At 42.6% G+C, this 19,153-nt stretch overlaps 6 protein-coding genes across 6 annotated transcripts; 3 read left to right on the top strand and 3 right to left on the bottom strand.

Moving 5' to 3' along the window:
• Positions 1-1,361: 1,361 nt before the first annotated feature.
• LOC310868567 (histone H2A-like) lies at positions 1,362-1,984 on the top strand (the record flags this gene model as incomplete). Its single annotated transcript, XM_083779023.1, has 2 exons — positions 1,362-1,408; positions 1,573-1,984. 2 exons carry the CDS (start codon positions 1,362-1,364, stop codon positions 1,982-1,984), a joined length of 459 nt encoding a protein of 152 aa, XP_083635149.1.
• Positions 1,985-3,015: 1,031 nt separating this feature from the next.
• On the bottom strand, positions 3,016-3,627 carry LOC310869390 (histone H1-like; the record flags this gene model as incomplete). The annotated part of the gene is made up of 1 exon (XM_083780112.1): positions 3,016-3,627. The coding sequence occupies one exon, from the start codon at positions 3,625-3,627 to the stop codon at positions 3,016-3,018; it is 612 nt and encodes a 203-aa protein (XP_083636238.1).
• Positions 3,628-6,391: 2,764 nt separating this feature from the next.
• LOC310869400 (histone H2B-like) lies at positions 6,392-7,023 on the bottom strand. Its single transcript, XM_083780122.1, has one exon. The coding sequence runs from the start codon at positions 7,008-7,010 to the stop codon at positions 6,636-6,638; it is 375 nt and encodes a 124-aa protein (XP_083636248.1). The 5' UTR covers positions 7,011-7,023; the 3' UTR covers positions 6,392-6,635.
• A 1,411-nt stretch (positions 7,024-8,434) lies between these two features.
• On the bottom strand, positions 8,435-8,746 carry LOC310869406 (histone H4; the record flags this gene model as incomplete). The annotated part of the gene is made up of 1 exon (XM_083780128.1): positions 8,435-8,746. One exon carries the CDS (start codon positions 8,744-8,746, stop codon positions 8,435-8,437), a length of 312 nt encoding a protein of 103 aa, XP_083636254.1.
• A 2,211-nt stretch (positions 8,747-10,957) lies between these two features.
• LOC310868566 (NADH dehydrogenase [ubiquinone] 1 beta subcomplex subunit 11, mitochondrial-like) lies at positions 10,958-11,419 on the top strand (the record flags this gene model as incomplete). The annotated part of the gene is made up of 1 exon (XM_083779022.1): positions 10,958-11,419. One exon carries the CDS (start codon positions 10,958-10,960, stop codon positions 11,417-11,419), a length of 462 nt encoding a protein of 153 aa, XP_083635148.1.
• A 5,234-nt stretch (positions 11,420-16,653) lies between these two features.
• LOC310869407 (histone H2B-like) lies at positions 16,654-17,034 on the top strand (the record flags this gene model as incomplete). Its single annotated transcript, XM_083780129.1, has 1 exon — positions 16,654-17,034. Exon 1 carries the CDS (start codon positions 16,660-16,662, stop codon positions 17,032-17,034), a length of 375 nt encoding a protein of 124 aa, XP_083636255.1. The 5' UTR covers positions 16,654-16,659.
• Positions 17,035-19,153: the final 2,119 nt, after the last annotated feature.

Raw genomic sequence — 19,153 nt, 5'->3', positions numbered from 1 at the left:
AGCAACAGACAGTCGGTCGCAAGAACTGGATTCAGCCCTTGCTGCCGTACCTGCTGCCATTTTCTCTCTCCGAAGTTAAGATAGGAGTTGTAGTAAAAAGGGTGCAAACTGCTGCTTTTAAGCTCATTGGCTCTGAGCGGTCTCTGGTCAGGAGAACCTTCTTCTTTGGGAGGAGCAGTACATGCTAGTACTACTGATTGGTTGGAAGCCCTTACACACTCAGCCCGCGCTCTCATCCGTTTCTATGATTGGTGGGGCGCACACCCGCACATACAGAAAGTATGCCTACTATTCTCTGCGTTGTTGAAGATATAAAAGGTCTCGCGCGCCTCTCCTCCAACACATTTCTTCGTGATTCAACTCCAGAAGTAAACGTACATCAAAATGAGCGGCAGAGGCAAGATTTAAGATTTGGAAGACTGGGTGCAAAATGTCAATGGACAACGTGGTAATTGACGCAAACACTGTTTTTAAACATATTAAAACCGAACTTAAAAGGAAAAAAACAATGGACCTGAAGAGACTGCACACGCACCTAAACTAGCCCACCTTGGCACTGTAGTAACTCTAGAACAGCCCAGACAAATAGTAGTATCCTGATGTGACTCCCGGTTGCGTCTACATGTTTTATACTTTTAAATGTTTATACTGAGTGTGTGGCTCTGGGGGTTTTGGTTGCACGCCAGCGGATAGACACACATGGCACCAAAGCATGGTGCTATTTGTTGGCGGGTGGCGAGACCTTCAGAACAGCACATGCAGGTGCAGGCATTTGGGCGTTAGGGGGGGCTGTGGATAGTACACATGGCACCAAAGCATGGTGCTGTTCGCTCGCGCTCTCTGGCGCCTAGGTGTCTGTGCTTTTTTATGTATGTATTATGTATTATGATGTGTGTATTTGAGGTTATGTATTATGATGTATGTATTTGATGCTATGTATTTATATGATGACAAGCAGCATATTTTCTGTATGACTTGTAATTTTGTGGAAATTTAATAAAATACTTATAAATAAAAATCACACACGTGTGAACTGAGTGGTGCAATTCCCCCCCCCCCCCCCCCCCCCCCCCTCTCTCTCTCTCTCTCTCACTCTCTCTCAGAGTCACTACCCCTCTCACTGTTTCTGGCGCCCCCTACTGCTATTATTAAGTCACATACTCATGCTCACACAGACACACAAACAGGTGCGAGGACATTGCACTCATGCTCACACAGACACGTGCGAGGACATTGCAAGCTGGTTGTAGGAGTGGTTGCACCACTCAAAAAAAAGAAAGACCGGAGGAAAGGTCAGGCAGAAGGCTAAGACCCGCTCATCCCGTGCCGGGCTCCAGAAAAATAAAAAATATATAGTACACATGGCACCAAAGTATGGTGCTGTTCGCTCGCGCTCTCTGGCGCCTAGGTGTCTGTGCTTTTTGATGTATGTATTATTATGTATTATGATGTATGTATTTGATGTGATGTATTTATATGATGACAAGCAGCATATTTTCTGTATGGATCTCCAAACGTTGATATATGAAATGTGATGACTTGTAACTTTGTGGAAATTTAATAAAAAAAAAGCAAGACCGGAGGAAAGGCCAGGGCGAAGGCTAAGACCCGCTCATCCCGTGCCGGGCTCCAGTTCCCTGTGGGTCGTGTTCACAGGTTGCTGCGCAAAGGCAACTATGGCCAGAGAGTCGGCGCCGGAGCTCCAGTGTACCTCGCTGCGGTGCTCGAGTATCTGACCGCTGATATTTTGGAATTGGCTGGAAACGCTGCCCGTGACAACAAGAAGACTCGTATCATCCCCCGTCACCTCCAGCTGGCCGTCCGCAACGACGAGGAGCTCAACAAACTGCTGGGTGGAGTGACCATCGCTCAGGGCGGTGTGCTGCCCAACATCCAGGCTGTTCTGCTGCCCAAGAAGACTGAAGGCCTATTCATAGTCTGGATTTTCGGTGGTAAGGTGACCACCGCTCCGGTGGTGAGCTGACCACCGGAGCTGAAATAACGTTGAGCGGTGGTGAGTAAAAACAGAGGGAAGAGCTGGAGCGGTGGCGGTGGTTTGCTCTTCACCGCGGCTCGTGACGTCATGTTGTAGTTTGGTGGTCACCCCACCACCGTAAAACCAGACTATGTATGAGCCTTAAGAAAGCCGCCAAGAAATAAATCTGTTTCCAAGTTACAAACCCCCAAAAGGCTCTTTTAAGAGCCACCCACAATTTCTATATAAAGAGTCACTTCTATGTATATAAGCAATACTTTCGTGATCTAAAGCAATTTTCCTCTATGCCTAGTTTTAAAATCTTAGCCTAATCTAATGATAATCACAGGCTTTGGGATTGCAAAGTAGACATGCTCTCACACAGTCGAGTTGCTCAGTCAGTCATTGCGTTGATTTAATTTACATTATATGTAAATTTATATTACATTATACATTTACATTATGCACATGTGGTGCTTCCTTACTCCCAAGTAATGCATACATTGTTTTTAATATGAGGACTCGAGGCATTTGTCTTATGTTGTTCACAAATTGCTCGTTTTATGCTGCACGAATCCTCATTATCATGTTTGGTTTTATGCGCTCTGGATACGGTTTGATTATGCTGTTGGGATTCATGCGCTCAATGTAGGCTATATAATATGGAATTACCTCTAATTAAATAGACTAACCGGAGATACTTGTTTAAGCAACGGCTGATTTCTGTTTAAAGTGATTTAATAAACACGCCCAGTGATAGAACGCTGATGCCGCCCTGAGAGGTTGTCTTCGTTGTAAAATGGAAAGATTACAGGTATTCTTCTATATTGTTCACTTCATTTGACGTATGCAGAATCATTGATTTCGGCTGCATGGTGTTGAATAATGTTTCCCAGTACGTAATAATTGTTTTGGCAAAGTTTTTTTCCTTAACATATCATCCATTGACATGACAACTAGATTAAATAAAGGAACATTCTTTAAATGAAGTTGTGGGGGGCTCTTAAAAGAGCCTTTGTGGGGTTAACAGACTGTGTTGTTTACTTCTTCTTAGCGACAGCCTTCTTGGGTTTCGCCGCCTTGGGCTTCGCTACCTTCTTTGCTGGTGCTTTCTTGACGGCAGCGGGCTTCGTCACCTTCTTGGGACTCTTGGTCACCTTCTTCGGGCTCTTCTTGGCTGCTGGTTTCTTTGCAGCGACGGCAGGCTTCTTTGCCTTCTTGGGAGATTTTTTAGCGGCTGCGGGCTTCTTGGCTACTGCCTTCTTCGGGGACTTCTTTGCCGCGGTGGGTTTTTTGGCTGCAGGCTTCTTGGCTTTGACTGCTTTCTTCACGGGTTTCTTTGCCTTCGGTGCTTCCTTGTTCATCTTGAAAGAGCCAGACGCGCCGGCACCTTTGGTCTGAACCAGAGTGCCTTTAGCGACCAGGCTCTTGACGGCGACCTTGACGCGGGCCTTGTTCTTCTCGACATCGTAGCCGCCGGCAGCCAGAGCTTTCTTGACCGCAGCCAGGGAGACACCTTTCCGTTCCTTGGAGGCGGACACGGCCTTGACGACCAACTCGGCGACGCTGGGACCGGTCTTCTTGGGTCGAGGTGCTGCCTTCTTCTTGGCGGCTTTAGCCGGGGCGGCGGGAGCTGGAGCTACTTCTGCCATTCTGTAGAGGTTCGAGTTTCAGATGCACTGACTGAACTAAACTCTGAGTAGAGAATGTTGTAAGAGGAGGAGGGGGTGAAACTTAAAGGATATGTGAGAACGATGTAGACTCAACCCACTAGGTTAGTACTCTGTGCTGCAGAATACTGGCACAGTTGTGTTTTCTCTACAACTAAAACTAAATAAAATACATACAAATAAATTGATTAAAGTCATACAAAAAACTCGAGCAGATGTCAGACGAGTTTAGCGTCATAATCAAACCATGTGGAGCGTTGAGCAGTCCCGTGTTTTGTTTAGGGACGTTTAAAACCTCACTTGTACACCCTTACATGTACAGTTGTTTGTCAACTTTCCTCTGTCATTTGTCTTTTAAAATAGTTTTAACATAAGATACCCTGTTCCATATTTGCTGCAGAGCAAGCAGAGATGTCTGGGTTTGGAATTAAAGTAAAACTAGTCGTTTGTGGTGAAGATTTTTGTTTTTAATTTACAACTTTCCAGTGTCTGCAAACACAGCTCGTGGCCATGGCATGGAGACTTATCAGAGGGCACTTTATCTCACTCTGCTCTCACTCTTGTTTTGTGATGAGAAATCTGACATGTTTCAGTTAATTTCAAACTCAAATGTATAATTTTAATAAACATGACATAGCTCAATTAAATGGAAAATAGATGAAACACCACACATTTGCAACTTGTATAGCGTATAGCACAGTTATACCCTGTATGTGTTTATTGTTTATAAGGATCCCTTATCCCTTAGCTTTTGCCTTGACAAAAGCTAGTCTTCCTGGGGTCCGACACAGACAAACATTTAACATTTAACAAAGGCAATACTTACAATTGTTTACAAACACTAACTCAAAATAAAACATAGTAAAATAATAAATAATAAATAAATAAAAAACATAGCAAAAATCACTTTCAACAAATTATACATTTGAATTATTATTTCCCCAGGGTTACTGCAGTATGGTTTACACAAGGTGTTCTTTTAACTTGATTTTAAAGATGAATTTTGTATTTGTATTGGTTATACACTTTGGTAGTGCATTCCAACCAGGGGGGCAGTCAGCCAGATATTTCGTGAAGCCTCATTTGAAATCGGTAGTTCATATAATGGCCTGTTGGACTGCTGGACTGGACCCAAAAAGCCCCATAGCTCCATAGAGGCCCATGTATTTTGGTCCAACTTCACCTAGACTGTATTACCTTAATAAACATGGTCATGAATACTTTCTTCTTCCAGTCACTAGTTTAAAGTCTAATTTCTAATGTCATAATATTCTTTTTGGAAAATTATGGTCCCATTAATTAAAAAAATGACCATAAAGTCGCGTATGTTCTGAGGGGCGTGGCTACCGTTACAGTCTATGATCGGGATTCCCCTCCCACTCAAGAGTCTTCTCCTCCCACTCGAGTCAAAATAAAAAATTAAAATTATTAAAAAGGGGGGAAGTCCCGCCTCGTTGTCTGGGCAGCCAATGACCAGCTGGTACAAAACGGAGCCAGCCAATGGCCAGCTGGTACCAAACGGATCTAGAAAGATGGCGACTTACATCAGGAATTAGCATATCATTACAGGCTTCATTTTACGTTCATGTTAGACCCGGGGAACGCTTTGTCCATATTTTTTACAGTCTATGATTCCAACCTATTACTGCTCTATAGATAATAGAAGATTTAAGAATATTTGTTCTTGGTTTAAGTGCCACCAAAACACCCGAACTGGCTTGTCTAGTCATATGGTATTATTACATACACAATATGTTCTATTTTTTTAGTGGTGCCAACCACTCCCTTACGGAGCTACGTATGTGTGTGGCTGGCTGCCTGGGTCTGAGCACGGAAATAACATGGTTGTTATTCACCACCTGTGAGCAACCTAACACACACATATATTAACTGTGTATATGATGTGCCAGTACAGTACAGAACGGGGACACACGGTAATTGTAATTTCTCAACCGTTTTGGGCGTGTTCCTGTGGGTCTGGATGTTCTGGGACCCCCGGGGACTCCCCGGGAACCCCCACAGGGTAACTCTCTCATTTCTCTACTGTTTCAGAAGTGGGGCGGCTCACCAGAACCGGGCCGGAACCATGGCCGTGGTCCGGTGTGTCTGGAACTTCCGGGGACCCCCACATGGAGTTGCACCACTCATTTCACACAGGTGTGATTTATTTCCCCTCAATAAACATTGTAGTATATGTATGTGTATACAATCATGTTAAATTTAAATTGGAGTGTGGAATAGATCTATTAATTCAAATTGAAATATAGATTTACCCTAAATGTTTATCATTATATCCCTAGTCCCTAGTGAGACAATAGACCAGGCAGACCGGAGAACATTATGCAGACAGTGAGACACTATTATAGGCAGGACAATAGATCATGCATGTTCGAGTGACAAAGCTTGAATGTTCTGCATCTCTACAAATATGTAATAAATACAATTGTGTGCCAAATAGCACTACAACTCAAGTAAATCAAGTCACATTAACACTGAAACCCAAATAGATCACATTTCCATAAACTATATTAGCCCTTGCACACACACACACACACACACACACACACACACACACACACACAGAAGTTTAAACTGACTGATGAGGCATGAGTTCTAGCTATATGTAGCGCTTAATGTACATTAACTGGAAACGCTGACACCTAAATACTGGTGATAGAGCACATTGAAACCATGTACTAGCCTATACATTACACTCACGAGTAAACAGACAAAACAAAAGCCAAGAGGAAATCTCATAACATTTTATATACACACAAGATTAGGTTATTATTGCTTTGCTCTGGATTAAGAGCACCAAATTGCATCACTTATAATCTTTGTCATTACAGAATTAAAAAAGCAACTTTTCCATAATGTTCAAATGCATGGCTGTTTAACGCATTTGTAATCAGTCATTTGTGGATAAACGCCTTCTTGAAAAGATGGGTGGTCCTTAAAAGGACCGTTGTTTTTAGAGCACACAGAACAGTTTACTTGGAGCTGGTGTACTTGGTCACAGCCTTGGTGCCCTCAGACACGGCATGCTTGGCCAGCTCACCGGGGAGCAGCAGGCGGACAGCGGTCTGAATCTCCCTGGATGAGATGGTGGAGCGCTTGTTGTAGTGAGCCAGTTTGGAGGCTTCACCGGCGATGCGCTCAAAGATGTCATTGACGAAGGAGTTCATGATGCCCATGGCCTTGGAAGAGACACCGGTGTCAGGGTGGACCTGCTTCAGGACCTTGTAGATGTAGATGGCATAGCTCTCCTTCCTGGACTTTCTGCGCTTCTTGCCGCCCTTTGCTGCGGTCTTGGTGACGGCTTTCTTAGAGCCCTTCTTGGGCGCTGGTTTCACTACTTCAGGCATTATTCTTTCTCAGTGTAATGAAGAAAATAAGTGTTCTGTTCATGGCGTTGCACCAGCATTTATAGCAAGCCAAAGCAAATGAAGTATGCAACTCCCAGCAGTTGATTGGCTTCTGCTGCCACTGCTCATGTGATCCACAGAGGGAGGTGTCTCACACTGTCTTTGTTTCTGCATCCCGCCTGCCTGATTTATTGTCCTGCTAAAATAGTTCTCCCGCCTGCCTGATATAATATTTGTCCCGCTAAAATATAGACTAGTTTAGGGATATTATAAAGCATTTTAATTAATAGTGCTCGCCGCTATTTAAAACCAGTTGGAAGACACTTTATATAGTCTACTCACTGCAGTCAGTGTATTTGCTATACTGACGAGATGATATTTCTATGACCCATGTCCCTGACCAGTCTGTACACCTCAAATCAATCAAATGTCATCATGTTCGTCATTCAAGATGGGGTGAGTGGGTCGCTGACTTCAAGTTAAGCACAAACTCGAAGTAATATATATGGGAACTCAATTTATCCCAAATCATAGCCCCAAATTGAATCAATTGATTTGATGGCAAGGGGGTGTGAATTTAATTTGCATTAAGCTTTTACAGTTAACAATTACTTTTAACAATTACTTTCGTGTTCTATTACATAGTCAATAGGAATTTGTGTAGCTTGCTGGAGGTTAAATGTGCAGTGAGTTTTTACACCCTGAACTTTTGGCAGTATAAGTAGCCTTGCCGAGCCATGAGGCCCATAGGGCAGGAGCCTATCTCCTGTTGCTGTAGCGTGAGGCAGCTTGATGTACATGTACACCCCCTGGACATGACGCTAGTATGTCGCAGGGACTTACCCCCAATCCAAACCTTGATGCTGAGTGTCAAGCAGGGAGGCACTGGGTCCCATTTTTAGAGTCTTTGGTATGACCTGGCCGGGGATTTAACCCCAACCTCCCAGTCTCAGGGTGGACACTCTAACCACAAGGCCTCTGAGCTGGCTTTTGGCAGTATGGCCTACTCCAAATCTGCCATCCACCGGGGACTGGATTTTAGACATGTCTTGGCCATTTAGGACACGCTATACAGACTTTCAATGGAGGACTATGATGTAGTTACAAGTAAAGAGATTGTATTCAGACCTACTTTTAGACGTCTAAATGACCTAAAACTGGGGTGAAAATATTCTAAAATTATTTAGAGTAGATGTTGAAACAACCAACGTCAAGGTGCAAATGTAGTCTATATATATGAAACGACGTCTTTAGACACATTTTTTATTAGAATACAAAAATGCTCAGTGGGTAACCACTGTCAGTCCATGAATCATGGCTCATATGCAAATATTGACTATACTTGAATGGAATAAACTCTGTAAAGTGCATGTGGTTGGCTCTTAAAAGAGCCTTTGGGTTGTTTGTAGATCAAGTCAGCGTTATTAACCTCCGAATCCGTACAGAGTGCGTCCCTGTCTCTTCAGAGCATAGACAACATCCATGGCGGTCACAGTCTTTCTCTTGGCGTGCTCGGTGTAGGTGACGGCGTCACGGATCACATTCTCCAGGAACACCTTGAGGACACCGCGGGTCTCCTCGTAGATCAGACCAGAGATACGCTTCACTCCGCCACGGCGAGCCAGACGGCGGATAGCAGGCTTGGTGATTCCCTGGATGTTATCACGAAGCACCTTGCGATGACGCTTAGCGCCTCCTTTTCCAAGTCCCTTTCCTCCTTTTCCTCGGCCTGACATTTTGAGTTCAGCTGTAGTTGCAGTTAGAATACTGAGTGAACTGAGAGGTCAGAGCTTTGCCTTTTTATGTGTGTTCTGAGGACGTAAGGGGGGACAGGCAGACTGCTCTGCAGTGCACTGGGCGGTGCCAAAGCTGCAGACCCCCTCCCCCATTCACACAATAGCAGACATGTTCTGCTGTCTTTGTTCTCAACAAAGGTCTGAAATCTGCATGGATTAATTAGCACATTGAGCCTTTACTTTAAAGGACAACTTTAGTTTTTTTTAACCAAGGTTTATGTTTTAGGTTGTTATTAGAGAAAGTAAAAGATGATTTTTTAAATTTGCTGCTTCCTTTCGTTTTAGGGATTTTAGCTGATTTTGACACATTCGAGCATGGGGCTAAATATGTCTTTTTTTTTACAAAATATTACGGCTAATATTATTTACTATCCACACTTTTCCTGGGCTGTGTGTGCTCCAGTTCCTGTCGATTTGATCAAATGAAAGCCAATGAAACTGGTCAGATGACCAATGATATCCAATGAAATCAACAGGAACTGGAGCACACACAGCCCAGGAAAACTGTGGATAGTCCTCGGGAAATTGTATCTGGCCACAGAAGATCACAGGATCTACTGAATATGAAGGTAGCCTACTGGGGGGAAGCCACATGTGTGTCATAGGCTCAATAGTCAGTTTGACACATTCAGTAGATCCTGTGATCTTTTGTGGCCAGAAGTAGTTTCTTGGGGTCTAGTAGAACTATAGTAAATAATAATAAAATAATAAATTGCTATAAAATGTTGTAAAAAAATACATATTTAGCTTCATGCTCAATGCCCCGCCCCCCCTGTCAAAAACAGCTAAAATCCCTAAAACTAAAGGAAGCAGCAAATGAAAAATAATTCTCTAATAACAACCTAAAACATGAACCTTGGTTGAACAAAACTAAAGTTCTCCTTTAATTATAGATACTTTCAACCACATATAATTGAATCATGTCAACAGCGGTCCCGGGGATCTCTTTTATTCTATAGTCCTATATGGTGCACATATCTATTTATATGGGTGCTGGTATTCAGACAATAGGCCTGGCCTACGTACTATAAAATCTAGTCATTAAGTCGTTATGTTGCTCTATATACTGTTGTAAATGGCAACAAGAAGAGAACCCCAAAAGGGTTCCCGCCCTGAATGGAAATTACAGAGCCTGCCACCTAAACCAGTTTGTCCAGATTAAGATTTATTCAGACATGAATGTGATGCAACGTGGTAAAATGGATAGAATACGTGATATTTAGTAAAATTGTGGAAATTCAATACAATGTATAGAGTATATTGACTGTTTTATGACTACCTTGACAAAACAATAGTACACAACTACATAGTATAAAATTACATTACACATTACACATGTAGATTACTAAATTCTTTATTGTATCAAAACCTAATGTCATGCTAAATCCAGTTAGTTTAACCTAAAATATTGTAAACATGTTGAAATGTAAGGTGCACCTATTCTATAATCTCATAATATTTCAATACAGAACAGTGTAGGGCCGGCTTAGTTCAGTACTAGCCTATGCAATTACTTATTGCAGCTTAACGTAAACTGTAATTGACCTGCTGTTGCTGGTCAGTTACAGTGGACTGGAGATAACTGCAAGGCTTGAGAACTAGAGGCGTCTTGTAAATAGCAGTGTAGTTAAATCGTGGTTCTTTAGGCTACAAAATAAACATCTTAATTTAAGGGATGTTTCATTGGAAGTGACTCTTATGTGGAAACAGTGGGTGGCTCTTAAAAGAGCCTTTGTGGGGTTTGTTTTCTCTATTTCTTGGAGGCTTTCTCCGTCTTCTTGGGCAGCCTGGATGTTGGGCAGCACACCACCCTGAGCGATGGTCACTCCACCCAGCAGTTTGTTGAGCTCCTCGTCGTTGCGGACGGCTAGCTAGAGGTGACGGGGGATGATACGAGTCAAATGAGGATCCATGGCTTAATGCAGATCAAACTGAGGGCCATTGAACAACCGCTCCAGAACCCAGTGGAATTGAACCAGGAAGGACTCCATTTATGGACATAACTTGGCTGACTCATTTGTGACATCACTGTGATGACGAGGGCATCCCCCCAAAATATAAAGACTAACCATGTGAGCTTAATATAGGAGTGGCTTCCCGTTCCGGGTTGTGATATCATCAGTGTGCTTGCTCGTATACAACGTTGACACAATGTTGTCCCGTTTGGTTCGTTTGGGGCCCGGTTTGGCCCGTCTCCGGCCTGATGCAGCGTGCCTCTTAACTCTCTCCGTCTACCAGTCGCAGCGGCCTTCCGGAGTGGCCGGTGGTTCCGCCACCGCGTCCGATCTACAGCCGCCGCGCGCCGGGGAAGGTCAACGTGGACGCGGCGAGGTCAGCCCGTTCGCCGAGAACCCGGACTTCCACGGGTTCTCTGCGGATCCCGTGGTTGACGAATGGAACATGAAGATCGGCTTCTTCCTGGGCATCTCCGTGGTTCTGGTTCTGGGTGGAACGTTCATCCACTACCTGCCAGACCACGGCATGCGCCAGTGGGCCAGGAGGGAGGCCGAGAGGCTGATCAAGCAACGCAAAGCGGAGGGTCTTCCTCTGATCGATGACGACTACTATGACCCAAGGAGCATCGTGCTGCCCGGAGGTGGTGGAGAGGAGTAGGATGTACAGTAAGATGTACAGTTCACAACGTGGTAAATGGTGCATTTATATATATATATATATATATATATATATATATATATATATATATATATATATATATATATATATCACTCATTCTTGAGATGAGGGACAAAAGTGGAAAAAACATGTCCCACACATAGAGCCTTATTTATGTGAAAAATAAATTAATTCATAAAAATAAAAGCACTTGCAAAGTTAAATGTAATACAGTTGTGTATTATTATGCCATTCATTTCATTATAATTGTTTTCATATGCCATCTGAATTAGTTAAAAGCAGGCACTGTACCCAAAAACGCCTGTATTTAGCCTGTCCCCAGCAAGTGGTCACAATTTCAAAATGCTTGAAAAGTGTCTAATACTGTCACAATCACATAAATATACATACTAAATTAAAGTAGATTGTCAACAACATAGCAAACAATATACACAGTTAATTTTAATTTATATTTTCCAATAGATATCTCATATGAAATGTGTGTCCCACGTCTCCCGTCAACTCCGTCAGGTTTTTTAAAAGTCTTAAATTAATCAGAAAATATTGTCGACAGATTTAGCCTGAAGACTCCTTTTCCAAATCCCGTTTATATTTGTTGCAACAGTGGAGCACCTGGTCTGACAAGCATTCAATTGTTTGATATTTTAAACAAACAATGTTGATATCAATGAGGTCACAGCTTTTACATGTCAACTCCGTCAGGACATTATTATGATCTTTGTTAAGAATTCCAAAATAATGTTTATTATTTTAGTTTAGGGTTAGGTTTAGCTAACAAAACAAAATGGCTACATTGTACTACAGAGGGTTAAGATGAAAACAAATGACATTTTGTCAACTCCGTCAGACGTTGACAAAAGTGTTCCTAAAACAATAAAATGATAGTTTTTGAATAATGGGACGTATTCTAATTTGGCACAAAGTTAGAGCATGCCTTAAGGAATTTTTTTGGCTATAGGGCCATCACAGCTTTGTCTCGTGGTGACCATGGCAGCCATTTTCCAAAATTGCCGCCACCTGATGTTATTTTACAATAACTCAAGTTCTACACCACCTAGGATCTTGATTCTGGTGACTAAGACTACATTTTCAAGGATGAGGGATACAGTGGTACAATTTAGATTTTCCCTGTGACCATGGCAGCCATTTTTCAAAATGGCCGCCACCTGCTGTTATTTTACAATAACTCAAGTTCTACACCATCTAGGATCTTGATTATGGTGACTAATCATACATTTTCAAGGATGTGGGATACATTGGTACTATTTAGATTTGTCCTGTGACCATGGCAGCCATTGTTTTTCAAAATGACCACCAACCTAAAAGGAGGTGCAGGGCTTTCTGGCCTTTGACTTGTCCCTTTCAGGTACAGACGCACAGTTTGACTTCACTGGCCACTGCAGTGTGGCGTTGTATCTTGGTGGCCTCCTGCCAGTGTTTCTCCATCCTTCTCATGAGCTCTGTGTTCTGGGGCTCTGTTATAGTCAACTTACATTGTCTTGGCTGGAGATTGCTTTCCTGCAGGGTCCAGCCCAGTCTTGTGCAGATGGCTGCTGGCCCACCTGGAGGCCTCACTTGTTCGGTTGGTGTGATTAGGTGGGGTGGTCTTCCCCAATCAGGATGAAGGGTTTGACCCTTTCAAACGGCAGTCTGGCCAAGTGTCTGTATTTAGTTGTGAGGCTAGATACAGGATACGATTGCTCAACCAGCCCCAGGTGACTTGAGGTGAAGGCTCCTTTGATTTGGTAACATTGCTTTGGTTGACATGCTGGGGACACAGAGCGACACTGATGCCTTCAGTGTCTGCACATCCTGCCTGATAGTCCTGAAGGCAGATCTTCTGTCTTCAGTCTTTCGCTCACTGTTCACTGCTCACTGTTCACCTCAAGCAGGTCTTCAAGGTGTTTGCCTTTGCACAGGTTATATGGCTAGGACTCGTGCTTCAACCACTCAGAGAACTCCAACATGGTGTTGGTTGCTCCTGGGCCGCAGAGCATTGTGCGGCAGAATTCAGCTCTCATCTCTGGTGGCAGCTTGTTGAGGAGTCGTGCAACATGTGAGCCGCATCTAAGTTCTGTGTCTCCCTCTGGGCCTAGGGTAGACACTTGCTATTTTCCGTAACACTAATTGGTGGGGCTGTCCAAACTTGTTGTTTAGGTGTCAATCGGGTCTCTGTTGGTGAAGTCGGGTCTAGGTGGTCTAGAAGATGAGTTAGTCAGGGGATATTAATACAATCTGGTAATAAATTCCTTATCAAGAATTTTCTTCACCAATGTGTTTGGAAGGGTGTCTACTAACATATCCCACATTGCTTTATATTCAACCACCCTAGGGGAACTTTTGACAGCTGCTGAAAGTTGGGGTACCATCAACAACCTATATAAGGCAAAATGTTCATTATGCTTTAAGTAGCATGTGACATGTCAAACTAGGGAGTTTTCATGATTCTGAATGCATTCCAAGCATTAGCTATGCACGAAGAACACTCCTTGGGCTGAAAACGGCCATAGCCGTCATCACAAAATGAGGTCAGCACATTTGGGCAAGTGGATATATGGCCGAATTTAGCCCAAGGGGGTTTGACCCCTAGTTTGGCCATAGACTCCCTAGTTTGGCCATGCACTTGGTATGGTACCCAACTTTCAGCAGCTGTCAAAAATGCCCCTAGGGTGGTTCAATAGAAACCAATGTGGGATATGTTAGTAGACACCTTTACAAACACATTGGTGAAAACATTCTTGGTAAGAAATGTATTCACATATTTGACATTATTCTGATAATATTCCCTGACTAAATTGGTAAAATAATAGCAGGTCCACCATTTTTTTAAATGGCTGCCATTGTCACAGGATAAATCTAAATAGTACAACTGTATTCCTCCTTGAAAATGTAGGATTAGTCACCAGAATCAAGATCCTAGGTGGTGTAGAACTTGAGTTATTGGGAAATAACAGAAAGTTGGCGGCCATTTTGAAAATGGCTGCCATGGTCACAGGGCCAATATAAATAGTACCACTGTATTCCTCATCCTTGAAAATGTGGGATTAGTCACCAGAATCAAGATCCTAGGTGGTCTAGAACCTAAATCAGTTAATGATGTTCGTCAACTCCGTCAGACGTTCGTCCTGTGATGTTTTTGTTAATTTCCAAAGAAATAGAAAATTCGATATTAAATATTTTGTGCTTATGTATTGAAACACCAACTGAAATGATACGTAATGATGATTTTTTTTTTACATGGTTTTCATGTTATAATATTGAAAATAAAGGTTGAAATGATGGATTTGAGAAATTGGATATTTCATAATAGTGTGATATTGGAACAAAACAATATTAAAAGAATTGTATTACTTAACTTGATTACTGAAAGCCATTATAAGATAACTGAGGACTTTATATTATTGTTGAAATTATCAAATTAAATTAAAAGGGATTTTAGTGTGTCTGACGGAGTTGACATGAATCAGGTATTAAGTGCATAAATGTCCCATTTTAGAAAGAAATGTTATGCGAAAAACCTGTTCCTTCTCAAGATTGGTAGTTGAGACCTGTGTCTACAAATACATCTATTTGATTTGAATGTATCTTTAAAAAAAAAAAAATCTAGTTTGAAAAAAGTTTTGTCCCTTATCTCAAGAATGATCTCAAGAGTGATATATATATATATATATATATATATATATATATATATATATATAACGTGTCAATGCATATGGGCTAGTTGAACTATTTTTTAAATGTTTTTCAAAATAGTTAAATATGGCTATAATAGGTTTAGGCATAAGGTCATAAGGCAAGATAAGGCCCTCAGTGTCTTGCTCAAGGGACACCTCGAGCCTTCACATAGCCTTGACCTGGACTTTAATCCAGGTTCCCAGACCGCCTCTCTACCCATTCAGTTACCGCACTCACACGGTAGCCTATGTGAGAGCTTGTGATAATACAAAGCAGTGATGACAGCAGGCTCCATATAGAGGGGTGCCCTGGGCCAGCCATTACGTGTAGCCTACTGTACTATTAAGCCAATTAGCTACACCTGGCCAACAGTGGCTTCGTCTATATGGGAATTTGAAGGTTCCATTTGTGACTTCCACTATATTGACACATAAGCAAGGTTTTAATAAGTTAGGATAAAATGATTATAAGGGGAGGGGAGGCTGATAATTAGCACCAACATAATATTTTGAGTTATTACTTCAAATCTTAATATCACAATTATTGCAAACTTTGAAATTGATTATTTTTAATGAACAATTATTATTTGAAAGCCCACTGTGGCTGCCAAAGGTCCATAGACTTGGCTGCCACAATAAAGACAGACGTTGTTGGAAGGGCTAGCGCCCCTCAAAAATGACGCTTGGGTGGTGCGTTGGTCAAAGGTATAGCTTCCCACCACAGAAGAGTCTGCATGGGGGTTCAAATTCGCCTTTGTTGAGTGTCTACAGACAAACACAATTGGTCTGTTGTGAACTTGTAGATTGGTTATTTTCACTTTTTATATAAAACGCTATTTTTGCACACCATCATTGCACAACAAAGTGTAATACGATCTGTTCAATAATCTGCACAGACTAGAAGTCGATTATAAAGATCACACCCATGTTGTGAAGTGAGGGGCGCTCTTATCATCGTACATCATCATAACGTGAAATAGACACTGTCTATTTGCTCAGAAACTATGATGTAAAATTGTCCATTCATTGTCAAGGGGAATTTAATGTTTGTGTAGGACAAAGTTTGTGCTAGCAACCCTCAAAAAACGAATCTATAAGAAGTTTTGTGTCAATTCATTGATTATATACATAGTAAATAGTATATAAGAAACTATTTGGTGGGCTGTGAGGATATTAGAAATGGGCCCCAAAATGATTGTCAGAACATGAAATCGGGTTCTTTAACTAGGACTTTTGAGACATCATTCTCTCTTTTTGCTTCATTAGACATTTCCTTCCGCTGTAGGCTCCCAGGTCGCCGTAGCTTGAATTGTAGGCCATGGCGACGTCACTGAAAAGCTGCAGCTCCTTCATGCAGGGAGCACATGCAGAAACAAATACAGTGTCGTGAGACTCCTCCCTCTGTGGGTCACATAAACAGTCCGTGACAGCTGACGCGAATCAGGCACTGGGAATAGCACACGTCATTTGTATTGGCTTGCTATAAATACTGGTGCAACGCCGAATAATACTCACGTCTTTTCTTCAAACCACTTAGAAAGAATCATGCCTGAAGTAGCGAAACCAGCGCCCAAGAAAGGCTCCAAGAAAGCTGTCACCAAGACCGCGGCTAAGGGCGGCAAGAAGCGCAGAAAGTCCAGGAAGGAGAGCTATGCCATCTACGTGTACAAGGTCCTGAAGCAGGTCCATCCCGACACCGGTATCTCTTCCAAGGCAATGGGCATCATGAACTCCTTCGTCAACGACATCTTTGAGCGCATCGCCGGTGAAGCCTCCAAACTAGCCCACTACAACAAGCGCCGCACCATCTCATCCCGGGAGATTCAGACCGCCGTCCGCCTGCTGCTCCCCGGTGAGCTGGCCAAGCACGCCGTGTCTGAAGGCACCAAGGCTGTGACCAAGTACACCAGCTCCAAGTAAACGGTTCTGTCTGCTCTAAACACAACGGTCCTTTTAAGGACCACCCATCTTTTCAAGAAAGAGTTAATGTTATTACTATAATAAGCAAATGGCCAACTATTCCAGAGCCTAAAGTAATGTAATAAGACAATATTGGAAAGGTAATAAGTGAATGACTTATGAAGTAGAATCTTGTGAAAATGTAGATATCTTAAGTTATTACACTAGCTCTACATATTGTAGTGTATGCTATTATTACATGAGGTGTATTTTCAAATTGTAATAATATGAAATATAAATGCCTGTATTCTATTCGTGACGGATAGTTAAGATCACTTCGCCACTATTACATGGCCTTTGTCATGCTTTAGTATGATATCCGTTCATGAAAACAAAAAAGATTTTTAAATTTGATGAAACCACTGCTGAGAACAAGTCATGTAATGAGCCGAGGCACGGTAATATCATTTCCTACAATACCCACAGTGCATTGCGCGACAGACAGACCGGCACTGGGAGACAGTGAGGCAGCCAGTGTTGCCAACTTAGCGGATTTGTCGCCATATTTAGCTTCTTTCCAGACCCCCCTAGCGACTTAATTAGTGAAAAGCTTCTGGCGAGAAATTTAGCTACTTTTTCTGGTGAATTGGGGATAAATCGTGTTGACAGTCGCCAGAGATAAAAACCCTCATTTTTATTAATTTTCCTTCTCAGCCTAAAAAAAAAGAAAAAAAAAACTCGGCGCGTCTGGCTCAGTGGTTTCCTCGTCTCGGCTCGGTTATGTGCACATAACCGAGCCGAGTCGAGGAAGCCACTAAGCTCTGCTGTGACAGCAGAGTAATCTAGTAAGAGAGAGTAATGACACTCCCGTAGTCCCGTTGACTCACATTGTAACAATGGAATGAATGCGATCATCATCATCATGGTGTGCTTACACCCAGAGCAAGAAAGGAGGAAGCAAAGCACTGGCAGTGGCAGCTCACTTTAGTCTGCTAGTAAAAATAAAATACACACGCAAATGCATAAAGTATTAACCTTCTAACTCCTGTATGGATCAGAACAAAATAGCGTTCTAAACGTTAGTTGAATTGAGGTATGTTTTTTTTTAATTACAATGCGTTTAAACGAGCAGCAAATTTTCCGAGTTCAGACAGCACAGAGGGCTCTGACTGAAACTAAACTAACGCTGTCGCTGGCGTGTCGAAAAACCCCTACACATTAACCACGCCCCACTGCCCCAGCGACGGATCCATGAATCAGTTAATTATATATATTCTGAAAAATAAAAGTTTCAGTGGTTTTTTTTTCTAAAAACTTTAGTTTACCTACCTACCCAGTACCCACGTCGTCCACTCACTCTACTCTACAACCTTAGCAGGCAGTCGCACAGAAGCATATTACAGGCTTACAGCATGGCTAACTCTAAGCATTACACTCAGAAGTACAGGAGGGAGTGGGAAACTATTCCTGAATTCAAGGGATGGTTAAAGCCATTGCCAGGCAATGACACACGTGCATATTGCATGTATTGCAAATCTGACATTTTTGCAAAAATGAGTGATATTAAAAAGCATGTGGCTTCCCAGAAGCACATACAAAAGGCAAAGCCTTACAACAGAGCTACACAAAGCACTTTGCCTACCATCAACATTCATATAGATAAGGCAAAAAGGGCAGAGGCAACTATTGCCCTGGCTATAGCAGAGCACTGCTCCATGCTGGCATGTGACCACATTGGGGAAGCCTGCAAAGTGGCGTTTGCAGATTCCACTGCTGCCACCAATTTCAAAATGCATAGGACCAAGTGCACAGAGATGCTAAATGGATGTCTGGCTCCATACTTTCTCAGGCGTTTGGTTTCGGATGTGGGTGACCAACGCTTCAGCCTCCTTCTTGACGAGTCCACTGACATCAGCGTGTCAAAATACCTTGGGGTGGTGATACGTTACTTCAGTGAGACTAAAAACAACGTAGTGTCAACATTTCTAGGGCTTGTCGAGTTGGAGTCTGGGGATGCCAGGGCTATAGCCAGAGCTGTTTTGGCCTTCATGCAGAAATGTGGACTGAAAAAAGAGAAACTCCTAGGCTTAGGAACAGACAATGCCTCTGTAATGACAGGGGTCAACAATGGGGTCCACAA

The sequence above is a fragment of the Protomyctophum parallelum genome (genome assembly GCF_964188405.1).
Source record: "Protomyctophum parallelum genome assembly, chromosome: 13".
NCBI classification, from domain to species: Eukaryota; Metazoa; Chordata; class Actinopteri; order Myctophiformes; family Myctophidae; genus Protomyctophum; species Protomyctophum parallelum.
Note: the sequence above shows the minus strand (reverse complement) of the source record. Positions and strands in the feature narration are given on the sequence as shown.

Excerpts from the sequence above, each read along its gene's own strand:
- LOC310869400 (XM_083780122.1), bottom strand. The coding sequence starts at position 7,010 with ATGCCTGAAGTAGTGAAACCAGCGCCCAAGAAGGGCTCTAAGAAAGCC.